Genomic DNA, 22,278 nt, shown 5'->3' on the forward strand with positions numbered 1-22,278 from the left:
CCTATTCCAGTAGATGTAACTTGGGGTGCATCAATAGAGAGACAGAGTACTTTGAAATACAATGAGCCCAAGCCTCACTCTTCTTAACCCTAATGAAAAAGCCTGCCTCTTCCTCAGGAGGTCCTCACCTCATTCATTTATTTCTTAAGTTAGGTCTGTTTTACCATTTCTGCCTCTGCCACTCAGTTCTCTGCACAGCCACAAGCCCAAGGCAAGTTTCCCGTGTTGCCCTCTTGCTCCTCCCCAGGGACCTGTGGAGCAGGGAAATTTCCACCGATGCCTGTGTGAGCTCACTGATTACCTACCATGTTACACAGCTATTGAAATGAGACAGGCACCTGCCCTCCCACACCAAATAAAACCAAGGCCAAGATAGATAATACAACTTGCTCTCAGGGTGAGAGCTGGTCATGAACTTTTCACCAAAGAAACTGGGTTAGATTTGGTGAGAAGTACTAAAATGAAAGAGAATCTACACCAGAATGTCTCTTTGTTGAAGACAGACAAAGGAGAGACTGTGGGGAGCTGCTGTTTTAGGTGCACTGGAAAAAACAGTATTTGTTTTATGATACGGAGATGAAAGTGGCACCACAGCCATCACCAGTGGGTGTCTGAGAGCAGCCAGAGTAAAGGGGCATATAGAAAAATGCTGTGCAAACACACACTGCAGCTATACCTTGCTAGGTCTGTAGTCACTTCCCTTCACCTTTGTTCAAGGCAAGACTCTGCCCTCCAGATCTCTGACTCATTAGAAGAAATTCTTCCCAACACTTGAGCGATGTGGGCACTTTTCTGCAACAGCCCAGAGAGGTCCTTCAGCTCCTTGTAAAGTATGCAAATCATGAAAGCCACATTGTTCTTCAGTATCAAACAATCTAATCCTGCCCACCAACCAATTAATAACAGGACAGAAAAACAACCAAAAAGCCACTTTCAAAGGGAGCTCTCTGGCAATTCCAAGACAGAGAAACACTCTGGAACAGGAAACTTACTGTCACAAAGAGGGTGCTGCACAGCTTTGCTCACTCTCCATTAGTTGGCCAGTGGAGCAATAAAGTGACATGGGTTTCCAAAGCAAAGTTTGCTTTGGTGCCTAATCAGGCTCTACGCCACCTGAACTCTTGCTGACTTCAATGAGAGGGTAGATGGAGTGAAAAATGAATGAGGACTTGAAGGTTTGGCCCTTTACGAGCCAAGATTTAAGTTGTAAACTTATTTAAAGACACAAAAATCTCTGCAGCTGAACTCAATGCTGCTTTTGAACACAAACCTTGTTTGTTTTCTTTGTGTAAATCTTTACATGTTAACATGATTAAATCTGCTGGGCAGGTGTCTCCTCATGTCCATGTTTGCTTTGGCTCATGTGCTGCCCCTCTCACCTCTCCAAATTCATGAAAATTTAGTGTTAAATCCTGCCTTTTGTTACATGAGAGTGCCAGGGAGCCCCTCTCCCTTCCTAACCAAAGTGTGCTCGTGTCACAGCTGGGCTGGAGTCCAGCCCAGCACTGCCATGTGCCCAGGTTGGGGAAGGCAAGTGTGGGTACTCATCTTCCACAGGTAGGCAAGCATGGCATGGGATCCACCATAGACCCTCACTGCACACTCACTATCCCACTTCTCAAGCTATTTCTGGAGTTGCCAGTTTTCCAGCTACATGTTCACCCTGATTAATTCCCTGCTTTTGGAATTATCTGACTTTTCAGCATCCCAGCCTCCACCAAACTTAAGTTTTCAGCTGTCCAGATGAGACATATAGAAGAATAAGAGCATGACCTGTTAAAGCTCAAGATTATACACTTGCTATAATCTCCAAGCATCACTCTAATGCTCTTTGCAAGGTTTCTGGGACCCAGCTGTAGTGCCCAGGGTGCTGACATTCTGCCCTGCACAAACCAAACAGTTCCTCATCAACCACTTGCCTTGTTCATTCCCAGCCACAGCAAAAATGTGCACCTGCTTTTTTAGAGCAATACAAGCAAATTCAATTTTAGAAACTGTTCAAAGGGCCTAAGATTCAGAAAGATATAACTAGTGAAGAGCACTAGTGAAGACATTTTTTATTACCCCAGAAGAATGTGCCTAGCAAGAACAGCTGTCTGGGTGAAGATCCTCTGAGACAGGATATGAATATATAGGTATCAAGTGGCACACACAGTTCACCCAGAACGCCTTCCCCAAGCACAGCAAGGACCCAGGTGATATCTGCCATATTTAACAGCAATTCAGCTGAGTCACAGCAAACTGTTGGCATCCTCTTGTGCAAGTCTAGATGCACTCACTGCTTTCCAGGCTTTGCAAGCTGCTTTTTGTTTAGCAGACTAGTTCTGAACACTCAGATCTTGCACCTCATTTTTTGTCTAAGATCTAGGAAATGAAAAAAGCAATTAGCTCCCTAAATCCTGCTCTTATCTATGATTGGGTGTGAGTTTTTTTGTTGTTTGTTTGTGAAAAACATTGAACAAAACCAGGGTCCACCATGTAGGCCAGGAAAATAGACCCCGATGACAGCCAGCTTATCTTCCACAGCTGCCTGAACAAACCAGCACCTAATGGGCACGTTCTCAGGAGCACTTCCAGCCAAGGACTGAGGTGACAGATGGACTCGTGCAGTTTTTACACAGCTCTCTATTTCCTATAGGAAATGAGAGGAGTCCTGTTACTTTCCCTTCCTGCACAGTGTTACATTGCCAGAAATACCCCAAGAGCAATAGGGCTGTGGGCAGGAGGGGAGAGCAGAGCATGCACCTTAGCACACGTTTCCACCAGCTTCAAGGAAATATTTTAAAAATAAGGAACATGAACCAGAGAGTCTAACTGAAGAAAGCTCCCACTCTATTTCTTTCCCACCCTCACCCTTCACTTTGGACAAGCTCACGATTTCTAGCAGGTGTGAAAGAGCCATGAGACAAACAAAAGAGATAAAAGACAGAACAACTCTGAAGAGGAGTGGGGAGGCCACAACACAAGCACAGCACACCAGCTCCAAGCAGGCAGAGGCACTCTACCATTATCTAGTTCACAGATGGACCACCCAGAAAATCTGGGAGCAATTAGGAATGAGAACAAACAAATGCATGGAAAGAAGGGGGGAGGGAAAATGGGAAGGAGGGCCAGAAGGGATTCCTTACATCATCTCCATGCAAGCGTTTCGAGAATGAAGTGAAGCTATATGGAGGAGGAATGCAGATGAAAGAGTTTGCAGTGAGAATGCAATAAAGTAAAAGGCTATGAAAACATGGAGTGTATGAATGAATTACAACATGGCCATGAAATTTACAGAAAGTCAGGACAGTGTGTAAACAGAGAAGAAACCCATCAAGCTCTTGGAGACACAGACATGCACATATAAACAGATCAAATGCTGACTGTCTCTCTCTCACTGTTAACAGCAATTCAACCCACCCTGCAACCCAGGGATGCACCAGGCACAAAACTGACTCATGCTCCCCTCTGACTATCAGTAACAGGCATTAAATACTGGCAGGAAAACACAAATGCTTCGAACCAGCACCAGTATAACCTCACATAAATGCACAGATAGGAGCCACAGCAACATCCAGGCAACTCACAGAGCTCATACCAGAGCCATGAGCCTGGGAACAATCAGTTTTCTGCTGGTCTGGCTTCCACTTACCTGGCATCTAATCACACTATCAGTCAGCACTTCACAACACCAGGTTACACCTTTCTTGTTTGGGGAGACTGACCTGATTTTGGTACTAAGTGCTTTGGCTTCAACTGACTTCAAAATGACTGCTCAGCCTTCTAAGAACAAGGGCCATTATATAATTAAATGCCTGATATTAAGCATCTTTGTTGGTGCAAAATTTGTTTTCTCTTCTTAAATAATTTGATGTGCAGTTTGTGACTTTTGTAGTGAGCAGAATTTATAAACTCTGTTTTGCTGGATCCAAGAGTTGCAGCAGAAAAATTACTCAAAAACTGAAGATACCAAGTGTTTTGAAGTGATCTTAATCAATAACACGGTGTTTACTTTGTCTTGGCCTCTGAAAAGCAAACTCTGGTCCCTAAGGACATCTTATAAACAGATTAAAGTTCACACAAGCTTTTTTAAAAGCTTTTCAGTTTACCATAATCTCAGTAAATCACTGCCTGATAATTTTCCCTAAAACCAGTCCTTATTAACACACAAATTCAGTTGAAAAAAATCTACTATCTGCTTGTCTTAGCAGCAGCTAAAATATGGCAATTAGCTTACCTTAGACTAGACATCAAAGGCTCAAAGGATGACCCTGCCCCAGAAGAACAAAATCTTTTAAAAGCCCCATTCCACTCAGTTTGCTAGTTTATAAGGTTTGCTAAAATCCAGTTTAATGATCATGTAGTTTCTTAGCAAGTCATGTGGTGCCATATTGTGTAAGGAACAGAAGAGCTAGTTCTAAAACCTTTTTGAACTTGGGGAGCTTTTCCGACCAGCTGATGCAGAACCACATTCTGAGATGGTAAATGAAACTGTTGGATGCAAAAGCCTCACCAGGATTTTCTTTAGCTTCTTTCAGAATAGACAGAAGTTCCCACACGAGACATACTCTCTCTATACAATGAAAGGTTCAATAATAGCAATATATTCAAGTCCATATGGTGTGGTTATAAGGGAGAGGCACAACGAGAAACTGAGAACCCTGAAGGCAAGAGACCTGCAAGCTGTGGTGAAAAAAGCAAAAGCATAAAAAAAAAACTCCTTAAGGTGAAACTGAACAAAGTAGTAGGGCACAATGGATTAAGCCAGTTCTCCTTTTAGCTACAGTCCTAATATCCTGAGCTGCTGACAGTTCCCTCCCCTGACATGGTTATCTTTTTGTTTTGTTTTTTAGATGACATAACAAAGTGTTTTCAAAACCAGCCTGCCTCAGTGGCCAGGTGAGAGCATTACATGTTACCATGCAGGAGACTGAGCAGCAGTTTCCAATAGAGCCTCACAGCAATAATACAGGAGAAACGAAAATGGAAGGGCTGGTTTCTGTGGGGGGAACAGACACATATGAAAGGGAACAGCAAAAAATAAATAAGATAGGAGAAGAAGCCTTATTAGCCTGTTTGCAATCAGATTTTAATAGTGAATGAGAAATAGGGAGGGGAGAGGAAAAGAAGGGTCTGGTTTAAACATTTAGCATAGACTTGCCTCTTTCCATTACTATCACGAAGCATGGCTTTTCCCAGTTCTCTTGTCTTCGTTTCCAACTCCTTAACTTGCTCCAGCAAAGTTTTATGGTAGGTATGCTTTGCCCTATACCGCAAGGAAAGGACAAAAAATAAAACAAAAAAGCCATGTGAATATTTGTTTTGCTACAAACCCCCAGTTTTACCTCTCAGGTGAGAGGCACAGGGCCCTCCCTTGAAGGATTTGGGAAATAAAGCACAATGTATGTATGTTAGTTCAGGTTTACAATAACTGGGAAAAAATACATACAAAATAAGAAATCAGGACAACTTCAAATTAAACAGAGCTCAGCCACTTCAACACAACACTCAAAACCTAGCCAAGCAGCAATGCTATGGGACCACAGAGACCTGACCCTGCTGCCGTGGGACTGCTCAGGACCCGGGTACTCAGACAAAAGAGCTGGGATTCATTGAATATTCATGGCAGTAAAACATGAATCCATTCTGTCTTTTGAGCTACGCGTGGCACCGCTCTGAAAACCAGAGCAGAGTCTCAGCTAATAATTGCCATTCAAGCCCCTTGATTTTCATTTATCAGTCTCACGTGACTGGAAAGGCACTTCTCTCCTCAATGAACTTCCAAACTGACAGTAACAAGACTGGCTGTGTCCTCCTACTTTTTCAGCCTGAGGATTCAAAGAGTAATCCATGCACCACACATGCAATCAAAATTTAGAGTGCAATTTAGAGTTCCCCACAAGAGACTTGGACCTTTTCCCCCTCCAGGTTCACTGACTGCTCCAGGGCTATTATACCTAAATTACATTGACACAGGGGAGACAATCAAGTCCCCTTTTTCTTGACCTGTACAAAGCAAGAACACAAAACGCAGGGATCTTTCTCACATGGGCAGTTTTTGATCAGCTTCCTCTTTTGTGCCAGTTAAAGGAGGACAAGTGTCTCATGAGAATTTATTGATTTGCATGTGACTGCACAATAAGCCTAAAGACAAGATGGAGCCAAGTGGGCTGAGACACTACTTGCTTCATAGCATTAAATTAATATTCTTCAGCTCAAAGGTGGCAAAAATTTCTTTGCAAGTTTTATAAAACATGCAGACATTAAAATCTTTAGCCAATGACATAAAGCAATGCAAATCTCCCTCTAACAGAAAAATAATAACTGGTGTGTATGTAATTAAAAATAATGAAGATGCATTTATTTTTAAAAAGTATGATACTATTGCTCCTTCCACAGGGAATAAGAAACAAAGACCACAAAATGTTTGCTGGCTCTGTTTATAATGACAGTGCCTTGATACTAATACTAGGATGTCTAAGTCCTCTGGTCTTTGTGTTGCTGAATTACGCTCCAAATACCTAAAAATGAGAAGCTAAAATGAGAACTACTTTCAAAACACATCTGCAGTTAAGAGAAAACAAACAAAAAAAACCCCAGAAGATGAAGCACACCAAAATCTGAAGTTAAAGATTATCAGGATGTACTTAGAATGGCATATTGTTAAAACAAACCACCGAAGGTGTATGATTTGTAACACCAACATACTGTGTCAAAAGAATGAGTAGCAAGGGTATTTTTAAAATGCATAATGCTTCTGCAATGTGAGATTACCAACAGCTGCACAGAAATTAATTAGATTCAAGTTGCTATAACTAGTTAGGCTAATGATTAGACTGGTCTCCTCTTTGAGGAAGGGAAAGTATAGCTATTAAAATGAGAAAGCTTTGAGGCTATTAATTTTTATAATCTTTTCAGTTGAATTCACTTTTACAGTCTTTAATTTAAATAAATACATTGAAATTTTGACCTTGAAATTTTGACCTTCATCTCTTCCCTTTTAAAGAGGTCATACCTACTGCAAACTTCAAGACTGATCATGTTTAGAATTTTTCCAATCCTTCATAACCAGTTTTTCCCCACTGACAAGGACATAAAAATGTACATTATTCAATCTCTTCCAAAGTTCCATGTTTATTTTGCCATAAGCCATAAGAGATGTTTTTCTTTTCCCTTAGAGTTAATACTGAATTCAAAATTTGATCAACAAGTCCAGTTTGTGCAGCACAGCACCAGGAGGCATGACATGGATATGATACAACATGGAAGAAATACTGTTGGCCTGAAACTGGGAATAATGGAGTGTTTTGTAAGTAGTGTGAAACGATGAAACACATGGGCTCTTCTGGGGCTGGTAGTTGCTATGCATTGAGTCACTCCTTCACTTGGAAGCAAGAGCACCCATGGAATGGTCAGTAATCAAGTATTATCACTAAATATAAGAATATGAAAAAGGCCTGAGGAACCTATCCACATGTTCCTTCAAAAAAAAATACTAAAATATGGTATTACAGTTGCCTCAGAGTCTGGGCTTGCTCCTATCAAAGTCAACTGCAAATATTCCACAGACTGCTGGCAACAGGACTGGATACTACTTCATGACTTTTTCCCTACAGCACTTTACAAACTTTTGATGCACAGAAATACAGGTAGGATTCTGAGCTTTTAGGTTAGTACTCCACAAGTGACCGTGGATGCACAATCAGTCCTCAGTGAACAATGAGATTTTGTGTTTGCTGTTACTGTTCAGCTAAAATTTGATGCATTACATAAAGACAAACCTTTCCCTCACATGCTGGGATTTTAAGATCAGGGACTGCAAGAACAGGCAAAAGGCCATCTTTGTATTTTGTGTAGCCCTTCCCCTTTGAAGCCAGGGAAGTGCATCATTTCACTGGCCTAGGATATTTAGGGGGTTCAGGAGGCCAGAATCTGCCAGGGAGAAGCATGGTGACACTCATAAATGTTTCTCAAACATGACACTATCTCTACTCTGGCTTATCGTCCTCAGTACCATTTTATGAGTCTTGTATTTCAGGGACTGCAAGTATATGCAAAGATGGGAAGAGCTCCTTGTATCTTCTCTTACTTACACTGCAGAACTGGCAAGTGCAAACTGCTTCTTCCCCGTGGTAAAAAGTTCATGAACGTTTTGGTAATGATTTGAAGGCTCAGGAAAATTTTCACTGTAAAATAAGCACTGAGACACCAATAAGGAATAAATTCTTGCACTCTTGCCTGATATTGCTGGAATACATGCTGTGTTTTTATGATTCCCACATACCTCTGTGAGTCAGCTATTCCAAGATTTCCTAGAGCCAGTGACATGTATTCAAGTGACATGTGCCAGCTGTGAGGGAGCACTCACCTTACAAAGCTCTGTTCATTGCAATGGTGGCACAAGTAGGATTTTTACAAGGCAAACCAAGGCACTGAATTCAGGGTAGTGGACCAAAGTTAACAACGTATTGCAACCAAGGATTAATAATAAGCTTCCTTCTCTTTAAAAAGAGTTTTCCACATTTCCTTGATTCATTTAAAAGGGGAAAAAGAAAAAGAAAATAAAAAAGCCTGGAGCCACAGAGAACATGGGAGGTAAGTGATGTGTTGACAACTGAAGCCTGTGTAACAATGGAAACACGTTCTTGCTTCCAGCATTAGAAATTTTGATAGTAGATGCAGCACAGCAGTTTATAAGCAAAAGATTTGTATGTGTCTGAAACAGACTATCCAATCAACCTTGTTCCAGACTAAAACTCTGTACTGTGTTTATGGCTTTCTGGCAGTATTTTGTACTGAAATTAGGCATGTACCTTTTGGGTCATACGGATGTTCTGTCTGTGGACATGTGCTTCATGTCCAAAAGAAACTGAAAGGGATAAATTCCATGACCATGAGCAGGCAGAGTTGCTGGAATTTTATGGCCAAAACCATATTCTGCTGAATTACAGAGAGCAATGTGGTGTAACCACTGCTGTGGAAATGTGCCAGCTGATTTCCAGAGGCCTTAGGCTCCAGTTTTAAATGGCAAGCCTCTTGGAAAGGAAATAGACCTTTACTCCTTCCATATGGCAGTACTGATAGCTGTGTCATTTCATTTATCCTAGTTAAAATGTTAATAATGTTAATTTTTCAGTGATGGCTTAGTTTAAAAAAAGAAAAAAATAATAAGGTCCTGGTCAGAGAAGAGATTTTTAGCTTAATATTGTTAGGAGCCTCCTGTTTAAAATCTGTTGGGAAAATATCTGGCCTATCAATCATACACGTTTGTCTTGAGAGCTTCACAGTCTCTATACATTCTCAGTCTGAATGACTGAAAGGATTATGTTGCTGAGATTTCTTTAAGAAATATTAAAGAACAGGCTCAGTCAGTAACAGAGTTTGAAATGACTAATAGCTGAGGATGAGCCTGCCATGGTCTAGCCTGTTTTACAATTCATGAGTTATTTTGCCAAGAACTGATAAGAAAAGAGGACAACTTCAGGACACTCAACTATCATGAAAACATTAAAAAAGCTAAAGATTTTTTTCAGAGTTTTAACAAGCAGGTCACAGACACAGTTAAGTATCTAAATTTAAACATTTTGGCCTCAGTTTTAGAATTTTAAAATCATTTACAATTGCAGAAGTTCAGTGAGTGCAAGAAAAAAACAACCCAAAAACCCAGACCTCTGATGTGCTGGACTATTAAATCATAGCTGAAATTTCACATTACATTATCTAGATTTAATTTGAGCAGTCTAGCTTATGAAAATTAAGCTGAGGGACAAAATTTAAGAAGTACTTACTGAGTGCTGATTTGCCTACTACCAGTTTAATTTCACTGTGCTATCAACCCCATATGAAATAAAACCAGATTTTCTGATCTGTGCATACGACTTACCTTTCATGAATGTGTTTGAAATGTGCCTGTGCTTGGGAAACTTTCTGGTTTTTTTAGTATTTTCTGCATGTTTCTGTAAAGCAAACTGGTGGACTTAGCAGTGTTAGTTTTACAGCTGGACTCAATGATCCCACTGGTCTTTTCCAACCTAAATGGTTGTATGATTCCAAGAATCTTTCCTGACTGACCAACTCCCATTCTGGGAGCAAAGTGTTATGTGTCATGATGCTTTCACTGTGAGCCTTTCTGACAAGTTACAAGCTAACCTGTATTTCCTCTTCATTCCAGGCAGGATTCTGCCTTTTTGCCCCGGAGTTGGAATGTCCGGGGTCCCCCTTGTACAAAATTATTATGTATCCGATATGTAACAAAACCTTCTTAATTGTAACACATCCTTCCAAGGGAAAAGATGGAAGGTTTGGTGCATAAGACACTTAAAAGTAAGCTGAAAAAAGGCCACAAATTCTAAATTAAAATTATTACTTCTGTATTTCAAATTGCAATGGCAGAGAAGGTAAATTGCTTCCCTTTAAATCCAAGTTCTTGAAATTGTTTGCCTTCTGCAATGCTTTGAAACCCCAAGATTTTGAGAGAAGGGAATTACACAGGCTTGTATTTCACCAGTTTGTTCCTCCTCTCTGGGCAGTGAAGGTACCATTAAGACTTCACTTCAAACATAAAGAGCAGAGTATTGCTCTTCTCCCAGTTCAGTCTTCAAAGACCCAGCTGCTGAAGGAGAACCTAAAAAGCAGCTGACAAAGAGGTGAGAGCTTCCTGGCTATGGATTAGAGTGCCACATTTCTACTTTCTACCTAACCTTAGTCAGATTCAACAAATTATTTGCTCCATTTTCAGGAAATCTCAGACATTCAATTTAAATTTGCCTTTAACTAAAGCACAGACAACACAAGTAATCCTAGAGTGACACACCCTCACTACTCAGACAAGGCCACCTCCTCCAGATTTAGTCCCAGCCATTCATTCTCTCACACTGCTGGGTGCCATGGCAGGTGAGGAATCACCCCCTTCACCTTTTTTCCCTTCCAAATGACTACCACCATTTTGCAATCACTGAGAGACTTTAGGGTTCTTTACAGAAGAATACTGGACTGGACAACATGTGCATAGAGAATAATTCTTACAACACCAAGAGGACTGGTTTGGGACTTACGCTGTCCATGCCACGTCTTTAACAAGGCACGCAGTGGGCACAAGAAACAAGCCAAACCAGAAGTATCCACATTTTAACACCATTCCAGCCTGTGAAGAAAACAAACAAATAACTCATGAGTGTTTTCAAGCTGTTACATGTTAAGTGGCTGTTTACAAGCAAAAAGGTAGAGTGATGGCATCAAACTAGTACTGCATCCATGGTCTGGGTGATGTTGAAATTGAATGGTGAGGTAATAATTAACAAACAGTGATGGCATTTTTTCAATAATTCCTTATGACCTCAAATTTCTTAAACATTTCTGAAAAATTATGCATTTTGACCAAATCCTCCAAAAATATTAAATTATGGATCCAGGCAGACACATTTTTAGTCATGGAGAAGAGCACTCTAAGTATATTCTGCTCGCACTTTTCACTACCTTTTGTACCCTTTGCTTACTCTCTTCCCATCTACTGTTTTAAATCTCTGAGCAGCATCAAACTGACATGAAAAAAAAAATGCATTTCTCACTAAGATGTTTCAGTCATATTCCACTTAAATACAATACTTCCTGCTCAAGCTACTGCTGCCTGAAACCCAGGGTGGGAAAGATTCACTCCCGTCCCACAAATGGCTTTTTTTACAAACAAAGAGCTCAAAGTTTATATTCACGTTTTTCTCGTTGTAATGCTTGAAGAAAAAGCTTGGTGGGATTTGAGAAGGAAGATATTTGGAAGCTCTGCATATTCCAGCATACACAAATAGCTTAGGAATTAAGTTGAAATATAGCACTATTCACAGAAATGCTACTTTAGATCACTAGAACCTTTTGCAGATAAATTAATGGTGATTAAAGTTTGAGATTACCTCATCACCCCTTCCATGGAATACACATATTTCCCATCAGCATTGTTAAGTTCTGCTACACATTAGAAAGGACTTTTTCCCCCCTGTAACTACTTGTGTGCACCACAAAACAGAAATAGAGGCTGAAAGGTTTCAACAGCATTTCCAGTGTCTAGACAGATTTTACTCTCTCCTCAGTTATGCACACTGCTCTATCTCTTTTCCAAAATCTTCTCAGTAGTTTTTATGCCACACACATGCACCTACTGATATGTCAGCAGTGTAACACAGGCTTGAATGGCTCAGCTTTGTCTCACACTGTAGCACACAAGCACTGCAATACTGAAGTGTCAGGCCATGGTACAGGTAAAGACACAGCTGAGCTACAGAGGAAATGGAACTACATGAAACACCTACCTAGCCTTTAAATATACTGGAGACAAAATTTGTAGTTATACACCTCCTAAGATGAGAATGATTGCTCACATGATGGTCACTCACTACAGTAAAGCTCTTAAACTGAGAGAAGCCATCACAGAGCTCTGCCAGGATGTCCACCAGTGGCATCCAGCACCTTCTCCCAGTGTCAATCTCTGTCTAGAGCTGTTCATCTAACAACTCAGTCATATTTAGCAACAACTTGCCCTTGGGTTGCCCAGTAGGGAGTACATCCACAAGTGGTTTTCACCTTTAAATGTTAAATCCTCCATGTCACTGCTAGACTGACAGATCAGTGGTAAATCTTGTAGTGAAACGAAGAGCAAGCTAGACTGTGCTAAAACATTCATGGACACTTTGCCACCCACACAGACAGTAAGCAAACACATTCCAGTCACAGAATCAGCTCTCCGTTATTTGGGAGCCCTCATACTCACATTCACATGAGAATGCCAGAAGCACACAGACAGTTTTGGTCTATGCTTGTTTAAGGAAAAGGATGTACAGAAATAAGAGGGAATTAATAACTTTATTGGTAGCCAAGAAGTTGAACTGTAATAACAGTGGTAAAACATAATAAGATTTATCCTCATGCTTTGCTTTTCTTTGGCCATGACCCTTCAAGTGTTAGGAGTCACAGAATCACATCAGCATTTCCATTCACCATCCCTCCTCTGTCTATGCTAATAAAGGCTAAAAAAGTGACACAGTATTCTATATGCATTTTCTGATATTTTTAATTGAAATATTTTACGTTCTGCTTCTTGCTTTTCTAGCCGAAAGCAACTTAACACGCTTTCATAGTGCAGAGCATTCTGAATATGTGTACAATAGAAGTTAAAATGCTATTATTTTTGTTACAAATGCTGACATCTCAATCAATGGCTATGAATTTGGACATGTGGCATGTTGGAAAAAACCTCAAAGCCAAATACTTTTTGCCTGCAATTATGTATTTTACTCAAGTATTATTCTGTCCAAAAACTTCACCATAACAGTAAAACTATTCATCTCATTGGAACCCTGTCAGACACTCATTTTACTACTAGGAAGGCTTTTCCCACACAATCCTCATCAAGGTTGTACTCCATTCCTCAGCTCATCTGGAAGGTTTCTTTCCTGCTCATGTCTAGTTCCCGCTTGGAGTTACAGGACTGCTGTGCTTCACAACAGTCTGGTCTGTCTTGCATGCACAGCTCTGCCTCTGAGCACAGCCTCCTCCCTTGCAGGGTTACACCCTCTTCTCACAGGATGGGAGCTCCTCAGCACAACATTCACAGCAAATCACCCAATGTGCTCTGGGGACATCCATAGACAGCACTTTTAGGTTAGTCCCTAACTTGTAGGACAGAGAGCTGGGTTATGAACAGAAGCTGCAATAAGAGCACCTATTTATCCCTACAAAGATTTCCTCACACTTCCCAGCTGTTGCTGTGCTCCATTTCAGTTGCTCAACCAGTCATGACAACAGTGAAGACAGTACTGCATTACATCTTCAGTGAAACATGGCATTTCTATACCCAGTTCCTGTGAATAACACTCTTCAGCTATCAGTTATCACCCCAAGATAAAAAAAAAAGCAGAGATACCAAACAGGAACCACTACAATTCGCCTTTTGTCAAGATCATCACACAAAGCAGGAGTAGAAATAGGTTGTTTTTTAAACAAATTCTAAATATTGACCATCTCTGTCATCACAGAGGCCCCATGATATGTAACTAAGTAGTTTTTGTTCTGTATACTGATGTAAACATTAGTGACTATCACACCCAAGGTGAATTGCCAGAGACCATTAATCACAATGCACCCCCCAAAACCACTTGAGACTAATGCAAGTCCTCCTTCTGAGAACACTGCAACTTAAACTGCTGCCACCAGTAACTGCCTTTCAAACACTGATTAATCTGCCACAGACAAAGCATTCATTTTAGAGAATTGATAACATTTGTTAAAAATAAAGAATAGGAATAAGAAAAGAAAGAAAAAGAAGTTAGCTCCAGTTATTTCAGAACTGAGGAGGAAATAATTTAGGTCCCAACGCCTTTCACATCTTCTAAATAGCATTTTTAAGGGTGGACAATTTAGTTATTTTCATTCTAAAAACATTAAAAGAAGTAATAGCACTGACCACTCAGAAGGACCAAGAAGATTGTCTTTTTACTATTATTTTAGAAAGCATAGGTTAAGGTGGGCTTTTACATTTGTTGGTTGGAATTTTTGTTTCTTTGCTTATTTTAACTCAAGGACATGCTATGCACAAGCATATGAAATAGAGATTAGATTGTTTTAAAAAAAACACCTTAAATTGCAATACAATCTGGAGTACATGTCAAGCTCTCTTCTCCATTTTACTATTCTTAGTATGTTCATAAGCATTATTCCTCGTTGTACTGTTTTACCAATAGGTGGTGTCACTATTTTCAACAACTTCCAAGGAGAACAAGGCCAAAAGTGCCCAGGGATGGGAAGTCAATATATACACTGTTCTGGTATTCTTATCACAGCATGGTTAGACAGCTGGGGACCAGTAAATGATTCAGAAAAAGCAAGCAAGGATCTCAATCATATCACTCAAGAAAAACGAGACAAAATTAAAATTCCTATTTCGAATAACTTTTTATGATTTCATTTCCTCATATATCTACGTATCTTAACTTCAAGAAAAAATGGACAGAAGAAGTATAAGATCATATTGCTTTATATTTCCAGCACAAAAAAAAAATAATTCCTGGAAGTGTGCCTGGAGCCTGATCACAGCTCTCTCCATGAGACATGGATAAGGACCCAATAAGTCACTCAACTGCAGTTTCATACTCATTCAATTCCAGCTTTGTGCACTAGGGATTTAAGTGCAACCTGCAGTTGATGGCACATCACTGGGCCCCCAGTGGTCAAATGTGGATGATAGCACGGCACTGCCTTTGGCAGCACTTGGGAAAGGAGGAGTGAGGGAGAGGATGGCCACATGATTATTGTGAGGGACAAGAAATATTCACTGCCATCACTGAGGTACTCTTGATCTGGACTTGGAAGACATTGATGACACTAGTGGCTGGAGCTGCAAGTGCAGCTCTGGGAGCTTGGCCCTGCTGCTCCACCTGCTCTGCCTGGGTAGCCAAAGCAGGAAGCAGTGAATGCCCAGCTGCACCAACACAGCTGGAGGCAGCCAACTGAGATGCACCAGGTGCACTTGTCTGCCAGTGCCTCCCCTCCAGCAGTTCTAGACCAGTGGCTTGGTCTGAGCACACCACTTCAGAAGGGCGAGAGCTGGGGCAGGGGAAGCCCAGTTGGTCACTCTGCTCCCATTCCATGTAGGCAATTCACATGGAAGCATGTCAGTCACTTTTCAGTCACTGACGGCAGCTTCTTCAAAGCCTGCCCCTGGCCCATCGACCTGAGGTGCCATTCCTAGGCCCTCAGAAACAGACATTTTCCTCCCACTGGTGCTGCTAGCTTGGGCAAACAGTCCTGCTTAAGTTCCAGTGCCCCATCTGAAGGCACGGGGTATGGACAAACATATTACTCTCTTCGAGAAGTTCAACCATTAGCACCGAGACACATTGCAGCAATGCTCTGAAAACTCTCAGATTCCTGCAAAAGATGGCTTTTCTTCTGCTCTACAGACTCAATAGGACTAATTCGAACACTGCTTTAAATGTCTAGAAAATAGATTCAGTATTAAGTAAAACACCTTCTGCCCCAATCTTGAAATTGTTGCACTTTTAGTGATGTTCCAACTTTGACATCTTTACTGCAGGTTTGTTCTTTTCTCTTTTTTTCTAATTTTTAGAATGCTTCTCACAAGTAAATTTGATCCCTAACTTCAGTAGGAAGAGAAACAGATTCCATGCACAAAAAAATCCTATTGCATATTATGAACAATATAATTGAGCAAGCACCTCAGCAAATATATATTTACAGTTTGCAGACTATTACCCACCCGTTTTCCTTTACAGAACTGCACTGTGCACGGTCTGCACGTTTCAGGTCCTCCTAAGCCTGAATGTTTCAGTGCTAGCACTGGGTAGTTTTCTTTCAAAAGGCCTGGAAGTTTTACCTCAAATGGATAGAAGTATTAATTCTTTAGCAATCAAATGACTGAAGAGGTCTTAAGGAGACACAAGACTTGCCACAAACTAACACTCTAAGCAGTCCATGCCATGTAACAACTGGTAGATACTGTGTCATAAACAAACACATTTTTCATAAATTATTCTCAAGGCATCAGGTAGCAATGGCTTTCTCACACTTCAAATGATAAAAAAACTTTGTTACATTAAATCAAAACCTCCTACTATTTCTATTATAGCTTGTGTGGAATGGTCATTATCTCCACCCCATGCTGTTAAGACTATAGAAAATACAGAGATAGTTTTAAAATTCCTGTATTATACAAGATCCTCAAGGTGCTACAAACATCAGGCCCTAGACCTTAGAGATCACATACATTAAAATGTAAGTGCAGAGAGATGACAGGACTAGCTCATAGTCACACAAACTGACTGCAGAGCTGGGCAGATTGCCCAAGTCCCCCAATTAAATCATACTAGATGGAGAATGAGCCTACTGGAGCCCAAGTATGAAATATAACCAATATCCAAGAATGCAGTCTTGAGGATTTTCCCTGTGCACACAAACACAGTCTAGTCTCAACCTGAGTTGGTGCTTAAGAACTTTTCCCTGCAACATAACTGCAGCCAGCTCCAGGCTGGACAGATCTGTAGATTCAGGGCTGACAGGTGCAATCAACAGATTTAATAGCTCCCTCTTCAACAAATACCTAGGCTGGAAAAGTACCTGAAGAATAAGCCCTTTGGGTTAGTGGCAAAGTTTTAAGAAATGAGGCAGAAGAATTTGATTTCCCCTCCTGCTTACACCACTGGGAGTCAGGAGTACCTCAGATGAAATCAGCAGAGCTCTGCCACTGAAAGGCTGGCTGGATATTTCCATATCTGAAATAAAGATGTGCAATGTTTTCCATAATGTAAGAGTTTTCACTCTAAAATGACTCAGAAGAAAACAATGACCTCACTGGCTGGCTGCATTTAACACAATGACGCACTGGTCCAGTCTCAAAACTATTTCCTCCCTTTCCCAGTCTCTGCTCATACCAACACATCCCCTTGAGACCAGCAGAAGGAGGAAAGGAGAAAAAAAAAATCAGACACCTCACTCAAATATTTTACCCTTTTCTCTTAATTTTGCCAGTCATACTTGAAGACACATGGGAGCCTAGAGTAAGAAATCTATCCACTGTCTAGCTCCCTAGCTATGAAGCTTGTTGATATTTTTAATATAGCACCTGGACATAAATGTAGGGAGGGACAAAAGGAGCTGCACTTTGTGCAAAAAGAAAATTGCCAACACCAGCACAAAGGCACGAATTTGGCATTCCTAGTAAAGACCAAGGTGTTTTGAGGTCCAGGCATCAGGCAAGAAGCTTTTCATTAATGAAGCTGCTGGTTATAACAGATAAAAGAAAGCAGGAAAATACAAATTAAAGTACAGAAGACCAAGAAAAATATAATGTCAACTCAAAAAAGACAAATTGCTTGCTTTAAGTTATTTCATGATCAGGAATTAGCAGTACAAAGTTACAAATCAAAAATCAAAACCTTCAAGGGGAAGAAAATACCCACCAAAACTAACTTCACATACACAGCCATGGTTTTGAAAGGACTAGATAGAGCCACAAAACCATAGGAGCACAGTGAAAGGATCTTCTAGATCCTTTTATTTTCTTATCAGGAATTCTTTTTCATAATGGAGGACCACAGCAAGTTAAAAACCTATTTTTATTCTATTTCTTAATATAACTTAGATACATGAACATATCATTGGCCAAATATGTCCCACAGGATGCTAAAATAAGCTCTGTTTTGTGTTAACTAAAGATACATTCTACATCCTGCTTAAGGAAGAAATTACTTCATCTCATTTATTAAATAGTATACAACAGTACCAATTAAACAAGGAGCCTGCCCATGCTACCCTCCATTATTACTCTGATAGCAGAGAATTAAGAAAATTAATCAGATAGTGCTTTAATTTGATTTTATGGTTCACTAGCAGTGTAAACTCTGATTCAATTCCACACAGCCTGTAATTTTTTCATTATTCATTATGCTAAGCTAAAAAAAAGGTAAATTTATGTTTCTTCATAGTTATTTGGAGAAAACTGTTGGTTAAAAGTTAGTGGCAAAATCATGCTCCATGTAAATGGCTAAGTGGATTCCTGAAATTTTTTTAGAAAGCACACACCTCATTAACCAAAGGACCTTCTCCTCATAGTGGATGAAACATCTCAGTAAATTTTTACCTAAATAGCATGAAGTGCTAATTATTATTTCATATTAAAAAAAAAATACCCTTCTGTATTAGCATGAGCCTCTCCAGCACAAATTAAAACCATGAACAACTTGGAAAAAAAATCACAACTTGGAAAAAAAATGTTTATGTCATCCAAGATTTATTTTTCCTCACCTTAGTCAGGCTTGGTATTATTCTGAATTATATGATAGTTTGAGTTTTCTGAGATGTGTCCACAATTACACAGTTGTGCAACACAATATAATTCTCTTTTACACTCCAACTAAAGATGAACTTCCCCTGCAGAGTCTGGCAGAGCAGGCACATGAGCAGCTACAGCTGCTGGGCAGTGACCTGCCATGATTCCAGAACTCCACTGAGCCAATGTGAAACATGGAAGGAAGTGAAGCCAGGATGAAAGCAAAGTCACACCTATACATACTTCTTTAAGAATTCTTTTTTTTTTTTTTTTGCCCTCCTCCTCCCCTCAAATTGCACCAACAAAGGCATGAAATCTGGAAGAGTAATTTGGACAGACTCGATAATGCAACAGTTTGTCACTGCTTCATGCACTTTAGGATAAACTTCTACTCTGCATAGAAGAAATTTATACTTTACATTCTCCTTCTGAAGTAATGTTCAGCATGTAACCACTCTTGTTTGGTGTCTCTAAGTTTCTGTAAAGGTTTTAAGAGGAACGACTCTTGTAGAGTAGCTGCCCTTATTTAATAACTGTGCCTTCATCATGAAGGCTGCAGGGGGAAAAAAAAATTACAGAAACCACCTTTGAATTTCAAACTCCAGGGGAGTAATTATGTTTAGAAGAAGCTGCTCCTTGCCAGAAAAGATACAGGATATTTGTACAACTTGCTAAGTTACATCTACAAAAAGATTCAGAACCTTCAAATTTGCTGGCTTTCTGTGCTGAAAATTTCCCAACTCTGCTACTGCAACAACACTGGCTTCCTCACATAAAATACATTTGTTTCAAGATATTCCCTCCTTCTCAGTATTAGCATTCCTAAGTAAAAAGATCCTCTATCAGGAGTGGAAAGATCACTTTTGCCATGGTTTTGCAGTATGAATTTGGGTATATGCTCTATCCTCAGAAAACACAAAGTATAAAACCACCCTCAGTGGAGTGTTTTGAAAGTAAGCTTTCAAACAAACAAATATTTAATTGGAAAATAGCATTTTTATATTAGTATGGAATAATACTTGCTCCATCTCACATGATTGTTTTACTAACTTAAACAAGAAGAATCTTTGAAATCTGCATTTATTCCTTTACTATTTGTTTTGCTACTGTGTGTGTCTTCATGCTAAACTTTTTTGTGCTTTTATAGATCATCTTAAGAGAGTCCATTAAAAAAACCCAAGATTAAGTTGGGGTTTACCATTATTAAATTAAAACTATTAAATAATTCAGGTAAGTATAATCAGGTATCTATCCACATGCTTGAGCCACCTAAACAATTCTAGGTCCTGACTGGACCTGCTGACCGAAACTGAAGTTCTACAGCACATATTAAGATCTAAAATGGCCTGTGGCAACACTTCCATGAGTATTAGCTCAAATTAGATTCAGCATTTTGTCTCCAAATCTGGCAAATGAGCTGATGTCAGCAAGACTGCTGCTGCTCTCCAAAGTCCTGATGTAGCAATTTAAATGGGGCAGGCTGACACCTGCTCTTGCAGGCAATTTGTTGGAGAGTACTGCAACTCCACATGTGGTTTGCTGCCTGCAGTGAATTACAGCACTGAAACCCACAAATGGAAAACACTGTTGTTGATCTTCTGTTTTTAACTTGCTTATTCCCTAATATGGTTTGACATTGCATTTACCAGGATAACACTATTCCCCATGTCTCACATCCTATAGATTCCTTCATAGCTCAAGAATTTCAGAAAATGGATAATAATCATACAGCAAGAATTACATCTCATAACTGCAAGGCCAAGAGAAGCAGATAGTTTCCAAGTTTTTGAAATTGGGACATAGGTTTATAAATTGATAAGCATGTTGAATTCTTACCAAAGTCAACAGCAGCTGAAAGTACACCACTTCCATAGAGGGAGTTCTGCATTCTGGAAAACTGTGTCCTTTAAACTCAGCTTTAGAGATCTTAATCTCTTACAGCAATGGTTGATTTGCATCAGATAACAGCCATTACTTCCCCACATTTTATTTCTCCAGGAAGAGTAATTTACTAGCTCAGTCACCACATATTCACATGGATTTTATCTTCATTCAGTGGTTACGTTCTTAAAGCATATTCTGAATGCAGTTAGCTCAAAGTTTTCTTTACTGTCATACTGCTTCTCCTGGAGGCCCTAAAAGGCTTTGGGTTATTTTAGCATGACTGCAATTCAACTCAGATCCATGGAGCCTTACACAAATAAATAGTTTTTCCTATAAAACCTTACCCCTTTCCTTTGTTTTCATTCCCAGAGTAATTTATGCCATTGCTTGAGCACATACAACTTTTTCACAGAGCCACCGTGTCTCTGTGCCTTGTACTGTCACGTATGAAGTACATCTGCGGCAATTCCCACTGCACTTTCCTGTCTCTTGCCAAAGCCTGGAGATGCACTCTGTGTCTCTATTTTTCGCCCTTCCTTTCACCCTTTATTGAAATCTTCACAACAGCATCACAATATTGTAACAATTCATGTAATTTTCTTTCCATATTACAAATCACAGCTACAGGTGCCTGCTCTGATTCCATAACTTAATGAATTGCTGCCAAAAGTTAGCTTCCAGCTCAGTGAGATGCCTGACAAGCCTCCCAGTAAGGTGGGGCAGTATTCAATGTCTGTAGGGGACACTTAGTGCCATGCACTGCTCAGTCTTGGTCACCTTGCGCTACCCCTGTTTCCACATATGGTTGATTTCCGAGCACAGAATGTTCCAAACACAAGGGCCATCGATAAACCCAACAGCTGAAGACAAGCAGTCCCACAGGAAACATTCCCTTAAGCATAAAACACTGACAAAATGACAAATTGACCATGAGTCCCGGTCCAAGGTACAGAAGCTCTGCTGGCTGCCTGACCCCAGGTCAGGCACAGCCACCTCCTCTCTCACAGGAGGACAGCCTTTCCATCCGCAGCGTGACTTTCAGAGCCCCACATCTCCAGCTCTTTTCTGGGAAGAACACTGTAGAAATAAAATACACTTGGCGCACTAACTTTATCTTATTGAATTGATTTACGCTTCCCTTTAATTAAAAGGTACCAGGAAAACATTTGGTTTTGATTCAGATACACAAAACCACCGAGGTCCATTCTGGGCGATCCCTCAGCACAGGCCCAGCAGCCCCGTCCATGTCTCCACAATGAATGACTCCAATGAACGACTCCACAATGAATGACTCCAATGAATGACTCCAATGAACGACTCCACAATGAATGACTTCCACCACTGCGCAGCCTCAGAGCCTCCCCAGATCCTTCCCCCTAATCCCCGACATCTGTTCTGCATCCCGGCCGGGCAGTGGGGCCACTAGGGCCTGCTGTCAGCGTGGCCACAGATGGGTAAACACACCAGCCCGCATCAGGCTGTGTGTGATTGCAGCTGAGAGCTCTGGACACGCAGCACTGCTCTCAGTTAAAGCCTTCGGAGCCTTGAGGAAACACCTGTTAAGAAACCATCCAAAATAAATT

General features: G+C 40.4%; 1 protein-coding gene across 1 annotated transcript in view; it reads right to left on the bottom strand.

The window, feature by feature from the left end:
* The window catches only part of ATP8A2 (ATPase phospholipid transporting 8A2), a 319,989-nt gene that overhangs the window by 23,649 nt on the left and 274,062 nt on the right, over positions 1–22,278 (bottom strand). Inside the window, exons 34-35 of the mRNA XM_066544842.1 lie at positions 11,037–11,125; positions 5,144–5,248 (exon numbers count right to left, since the gene is read on the bottom strand). Coding sequence (XP_066400939.1) covers positions 5,144–5,248; positions 11,037–11,125 — 194 coding nt within the window. The remainder of the gene's footprint in view (positions 1–5,143; positions 5,249–11,036; positions 11,126–22,278) is intronic.

The sequence above is a fragment of the Molothrus aeneus genome, chromosome 2, assembly GCF_037042795.1.
Source record: "Molothrus aeneus isolate 106 chromosome 2, BPBGC_Maene_1.0, whole genome shotgun sequence".
Classification (NCBI taxonomy): Eukaryota; Metazoa; Chordata; class Aves; order Passeriformes; family Icteridae; genus Molothrus; species Molothrus aeneus.